The sequence below is a fragment of the Haplochromis burtoni genome, unplaced genomic scaffold, assembly GCF_018398535.1.
Source record: "Haplochromis burtoni strain Fernald_Lab_line unplaced genomic scaffold, NCSU_Asbu1 Contig_44, whole genome shotgun sequence".
Taxonomy (NCBI): domain Eukaryota; kingdom Metazoa; phylum Chordata; class Actinopteri; order Cichliformes; family Cichlidae; genus Haplochromis; species Haplochromis burtoni.
The window spans coordinates 1,852,907-1,859,355 of record NW_024582405.1 but is presented as its reverse complement, the minus strand read 5'-3'; the positions used below and the strand labels follow the sequence as shown (position 1 = coordinate 1,859,355).

The 6,449-nt window shown below is 39.6% G+C and overlaps 1 protein-coding gene across 2 annotated transcripts in view; it reads left to right on the top strand.

The window, feature by feature from the left end:
* Positions 1-3,476: 3,476 nt before the first annotated feature.
* Positions 3,477-6,449, top strand: part of echdc3 (enoyl CoA hydratase domain containing 3) — a 5,691-nt gene continuing 2,718 nt past the window's right edge. The window contains exons 1-5 of one of the 2 annotated variants that reach the window (XM_005921036.2): positions 3,477-3,682; positions 4,537-4,658; positions 4,731-4,828; positions 5,411-5,611; positions 6,227-6,405. In XM_005921036.2, coding sequence (XP_005921098.1) covers positions 3,492-3,682; positions 4,537-4,658; positions 4,731-4,828; positions 5,411-5,611; positions 6,227-6,405 — 791 coding nt within the window. In that variant the 5' untranslated portion in view covers positions 3,477-3,491. The other variant, XM_005921037.3, reaches the window with a different exon arrangement.

Below are 6,449 nucleotides of genomic sequence, written 5' to 3'. Positions count from 1 at the left end.
ACTGAATCTGTGGTCCAACCCTTCAGTTTTTCTCCGCTAAATGTTTTTGAGGTCCACAGGGCTTTAAATCTGTTGGATCTAAATAAATCTGCAGGACCAGATCAACTTGATCCCTATTTTCTTAAGTTGGCTGCAGATTTTATAGCAGAACCAATAACTTACATTTTTAATCTTAGCCTCTCGAACAGTGAGATCCCTGTAATATGGAAATCACTTAGCACATGTTGCTCACTTAAGCTGACACATGTTTCTTTCAGATTCTAATTGTTACTGACTGCTTATGCAACTGTAGAAGCAATATATTATATATTAGGGGTGCAACGATATTCGTATCGATATTGAACCGTTCGATACAGTGCTTTCGGTTCGGTACGCATATGTATGAACAATACAACATTTGTAATTTATTTTATCAATTTTCCTTCTGACGATGCTGTCTGTGTTGAGCGCTCAGTGAATCTGTGTTCGACTACTCCGCCTAGGCTGCACTGTCGAGCGCAGATCCACTGAGCGCTCAACACAGACAGCATAGTCAGAAGGAAGAGCGCAGGGCAAGCTAGCGAGACAGAAGTTAAGCTCTCCTTGCAACAGGCAAATTGAACCTCATTCAGATCTGGCGTTTGGAATTATTTTGGTTTTCATGTGACGTATGACCCTGAAGGTAAGCGAGTCATGGACTAAAGTAAAACAGTATGTTGGATGTGCCATGCAATGCTCAATTACATGTGGTGGAACTAGTGTGTTAGCGCAGTTAGCTCGTTAACGTGTTGGCCGTCTAGCCCCATGCACGGGGCGATCGGCGGTAGCTCGTTAACGGAGATTTGCCGTGTTGTGGCGTTAAGGTCATTTCAACGAGATTAACCTGAAAGCACTAGTGGGAACACAACGAATATGACTGCACATTTACGCCGACATCATCCTAGTGCAAAGACAAGTGGAAGCAGACAAAAAAAAGCAAGCATGCTACTAACTTTAGCCGAGTCATTTAGACAGCTGTTAGCACATGATTCTCCTTATGCTGCTGAGAATATAGCCCAGAAGAAGCGGATAGTATAGCTTTTATTTTGGAAAGAGCATTTCTCTGTAATAAACTCTCTTTTCCAAAATGAGTGATTCCAATCAATCAGCTTGCAACTAGCCGAGGGCTAGCGATTTTTTCAGTCGGGCTACCAAAATCTATCTCTGCCCTGCCCGTCGGCCTATTCGTAAGGAAAAATATATGTCAATGCTTTTGCATTCTTTCAGAAATGTAGCTGGGTAATTATGTCATTGGCATCGGTGAGCCACTGTCAATATGTGACATATTGAAATCGCGTTTGAATTTGCGCTTGTTTTTTTGCTTTCACTTTGCAATCGTGCGAACTGTGTATAGAGAGCGACAGCACTGATCTGTGAGTGATGATAATTTGTGCACACCAATTCCTCTGACATCGTCTTATTAATCGTTAGCTTACTATGCAAACATGACAAGTGAAATCTCCCGCAGCAAGCTTAAACATGTGAGAGGTTGATCGCGCAGAGAATCGCTGAGCTTATGTGAGTGCGTGTGTAAAAGCATTTCAGTTCTGCTGAGCCAAATAAGACAGGTCAGGGTGAAGAAGTGACAGCCAAAGAAAAGCTTACCACAAAACGGAGAAGTTATGACAAATCAGACTATAAGGCAAAAAGAAAGTGCAGCTTTATGGTTTCATGGACAAAAGAATTTCTGTGGCTGCATATGACGAGCTAAATAACCAGGGCTGCACATAAGTGGTCCGCAGGTGCGCATTCCTGTCAAAATAAAAAACACGCACAAGGGTTAGGGTTAAATTTAAAAACTGTACTTTTGAGTTAAAATATATATTTATAATTTTAATAAATGACAAATTAAAAAGGCATGAACATTTTTTTTATCGAAAAAATATCGAACCGTGACACCAAAGTATCGAACCGAACCGTGAATTTTGTGTATCGTTGCACCCCTAATATATGTACATATATGTATTGGTCTACTGTTAAATGCTAAGTTGGTTTTCAAATTACTTGTCAGCAAGAAAACAGTGTGTCCGTGCTGCTGGGTCTTCTTCCTCTTTTCTCCCAGTATCCAAAGGAGTTCCGCAGGGCTCCATATTAGGGACCATTGCTATTTTCTCTTTACATAAACAACCTTTGTGATAATTTGTCAAATGCAGCATTTCATCTTTATGCAGATGATACAATTATTTATTGTTCATCCCCTTCAGTAGCACAAACCCTGCAATTTCTGCAGTCTGCCTTTGATGTCGTTCAGTCCCATTTAACTCAACTTAAGTTGGTGTTAAATCCAGAGAAATCCAAGTTCATGTTATTCTCAAATGGCAAAGAGTTGTTAGCTACGTCTCCTAAGATTAAAACAATTCAAGGAACTGAAATTGAAATGGTCACATCTTACAAGTATCTAGGGATCATTATAGATCAGAATTTGTCATTTAAAACTCACATTCAAAGGCTTGTGTCGAAGTTAAAACTAAAACTAGGTTACTTTTTTAGAAATCAATCCTGTTTCTCCCTCCAAGTGAGAAAACACTTGATTCATGCAACTTTTTTACCTTTATTGGATTATGGTGACCTGCTTTTTATGAATGCACCTGCCCACTACCTAAAGAGGTTGGATACTGTGTACCATTGTGCTTTACGTTTTATTACTGGCTATGGAAATCGTGTACATCATTGTTCTTTGTATGCTGCTGCTAAATGTCCATCTTTGCATATTCGCAGACTCTCCCATTGGTTGATCTTTATCTATAAATCTCTCCTTGGGCTGGTTCCATCTTATTTATGTGTTTATATGTGTAAAAACCACAACCAATACAGCCTTCGTTCTCACAATATCATACAATTGATTGTCCCAAAAATCAGAACAGAATTGGGGAAAAAGGCTTTTAAATACGCTGCCCCTGCTTCCTGGAATAATCTGCAGAAGGAACTGAAATGATCAGAATTGGTTACCTTGGGAGAGTTTAAGTCTGTCTTAAAGGAACGAGAGAATAACTCTTTTACTCAGTGTGATTGTTTTTAATGTACTCTTAATTTGATCTGTTATTGTATATTTTACACATGTTGGTATGGGATATTGTATTTGTTTTAAATGTTATATACTTATGTGGTATGTGTATTTTGACTTTTGTTGCCATGATGCCAGGTCTCTCTTGAAAATGAGATTTTTAATCTCAATGAGATTTTTTACCTGGATAAATAAAGGACTAATAATAATAAAAATGACATCATCGCCTAATTTGCATAATTGGTCATGCTGATGTAATTGTAACCTACGCTGTTGGAGAGGGTTAGGGTTACTTTAGGGTTACTTTATGTCTCTTCCACATCGTGGAACATTTGACGCTAGTCGCTTTTTAGAAAAAAAGTCGCTAAGGGGGTCTGAAAACTCGCTAAAGTTGCCAAGTTGGCAACACTGTGAATTTCGTGTTGTGCGCATGCGTAGAAACAACGGGTAGGATGGTTTGTCAGGTGGGATGGATTCTCAGAACACCGGAAGTGAGCGTGAAGACGAAGCGGCCACGGGCAAGATGGCACGGAGCGTACTGTGTACATGCCTCGGTGTGCTTCAGCTAGGCAGGAAAACCGCGCTGCTGTCCGGTGCTCGTTTCTACTCGCAGAGCGAAGCGGAGCCGCTGACACTGAAGCAGCAAAGCGACGGAATAAGGTGCAGCTAGTTACCGTATCTGGTCCCTTATACAGATGCACAACAATTATGCAGCAAGACTTTCACAACAGCAGTTTGTTGTAGTGATCCGTACAGTGCCTCAGTTTGTGTGTCAGACCAACACGTACACACAAAGTACACTCGGGATGAATATTAGGTCAGTGAAAAGCGGTTAAAATGTCTGCTATTCTGAATTGGAAACAATGGGGAACATGTTTTCAGGTTATTGGTTTAATTTAAATGCACAAAAGCTCGAAATCTGAATTTCATGAGCAACAACGTGACATTATACTGTCTGTCTGTCCAGACCATTTTTTTCTGTTTTTCTCCTGTCTTCACCCACTATGATGTCAACACAAAATGAAGTTTTTACATTATGTTTTCATGTATTAAGGAAAAGAAGTTCTCCAAACGTACCTGGTCCTGTGTGAAAATGTATTTGTGTCCTAAACCTAATAACTGGTTGTGCCACCATTGGTGCAGTGACTTTGTTTCTCAGCTGTTTCTTTAGATCATGGTCATCAGGCTCTGTTTAAGTGATTTCTCCATTCAGCAGGTCTGCTGCTATTCAGACCTTTCTCTAAAATTATAATTTATTTGATTATCTGAAACATTTAAGTGTGACAAATGTTCAAAAATTAAGAAATCAGGAAAGGGGCAAATATCTATTTACGACACCTACATCATCACCTTCAGCCAAATCAAAGATGGGAAATAAAAGAAAGGGAAAAAAGGTGGCAGACGCCTATATTACAGAATCATTTTAAAGATGATTTCTGTAACCTTGGTGAAAATTGTTCTGAAATATGTTAAAGAAATATATAAAAAAAAACAACATTTCTTCTCATCTTCAGGAGAATAATACTAAACAACCCCAAGAAGAGGAATGCTTTGTCTCTGTCCATGCTCGAGTCTCTCCGAGAGAACATCTTAGCTGATGTTGACAGCGAGGATCTCAGAGTTGTCATCCTATCAGGTTGGTCTTTGTCTATTACGTGTGTGAGAGCGAAAGCCAAATGCCAGTCTGACCTTGTTATGTGTATTTCAGCCAAAGGTCCGGTGTTTTCCTCTGGACACGACCTGAAGGAGCTGACATCTGCTCAGGGTCGAGAATATCACACAAAGGTGTTTCATACCTGCTCAGAGGTCAGTTAGTGTTTCTCTGTCTTCTTGTCTTGTCATTCACTGAGACGTTTATTGATAATTTTGTGAATTAAAATGTAATGAATCATGCCATGCATATTGAAACAACTGCAAAATAAAAACAGATGTTTTCAGACAGTTTATGTGACCAAAAAGCCAAATTTGCTTAATTTAAAATAACATGAAAAAGAGAAACTTTATATATAAGGTGGACTTTGTTATCAAAACCACTGATTGCCCTGTCAAAGATCGATCTATCCACCTCAGCTTCTTTGGTTTGTTTGTTTTGTCTTTTTACTGTGACTGCAGCTTACATGCTGACAAATCACTGTACTGTTTGCTTTGTTACAGATACTCAGGTACAGTTCTGGTCCATTTTTTCCGTCCATTCATTGTGGGCATGATTGTCATGGTTATTTTGAGCTTTGAGCTGAATTTCGCAACTTGTGTAAATCCATTATTCTCCTTAGAACAATTCAAAGAAATCACTAAAAGTCCCAAATGGTGGAAACATCAGATCTCCACATAAATATAAATATGAAGGAAAAACGTTTTAAATATTATGATTTGCGCCCTGTGCTGCAGGTGATGACGCTGATACAAGACATACCTGTTCCAGTGATCGCCATGGTGAACGGTGTTGCCACAGCAGCCGGATGCCAGCTTGTTGCCAGTTGTGACATCGCTGTGGTGACGGAGAAGTCCACCTTTGCTACTCCGGGTGTCAGCGTGGGTCTGTTCTGCTCGACGCCGGCGGTGGCCATTGGCAGAGCGGTGCCGAGGAAGGTGAGGCGCTCCTCCAATTATTTTTGGTTTTATAGTTTCATTCGATGGAAACTTTTAGATTTTCTTCTTGTTAGGACTTAGAAAAGTTCGTTATTCACATGACATTATGCGAAAGATCAAGATAAAATCAGAAATGATCATAAACCGAAGTCATTTAAAAAACGTCTGCTTTTTAAAGGCTGTTTTTTGTTTATTCTCTTTAATAATCAATTTTAACATTTTTGTTTTGTGTTTTGAAGGTTTGAGTAATTACAGTCACTACGAGTAAATTAAAGGTACAGGAGGTCCTTTTTAAATCTTTATTTACACCCTGTCTTAGCTTGGTCTATAAATGAACATCATGAAAATTATTCAACAGAAAAGTTCTCAGTTAAACCCTGTTTTCTATGAGGCACTCATGAAAAACAGGAAGCTGTTCTCTGGGGTTTATCAATCTGTCATTCAGCTCTGAATCACTTGAAGTCAATATCACTTTTGGATTTTGATTCTTCTAAGAGGACACGTGTTCAGAACATGTTGTCTCTCTTTGGATCTACTCAATTGTGAACCAACATCCTTAGTATTCTAGTATTTGGCTCTAATCAATACACACCTTCCTTTCCTTCTTTTAAACAGGTTGCTATGGAGATGTTGTTCACAGGAACTCCCATCTCAGCCCATGATGCTTTGCTCCACGGTCTGGTCAGTAAAGTGGTGCCGGAGGAGCAGTTGGAAGAGGAAACATTAGCCATCGCCCAGCGTATCTGTAAAGCTAGCCGACCTGTTGTAGCCCTCGGAAAGGCCACTTTCCAAAGGTGAGAATTTACAGTGTGTAAACTGACAGACGGTTTCCATGGCA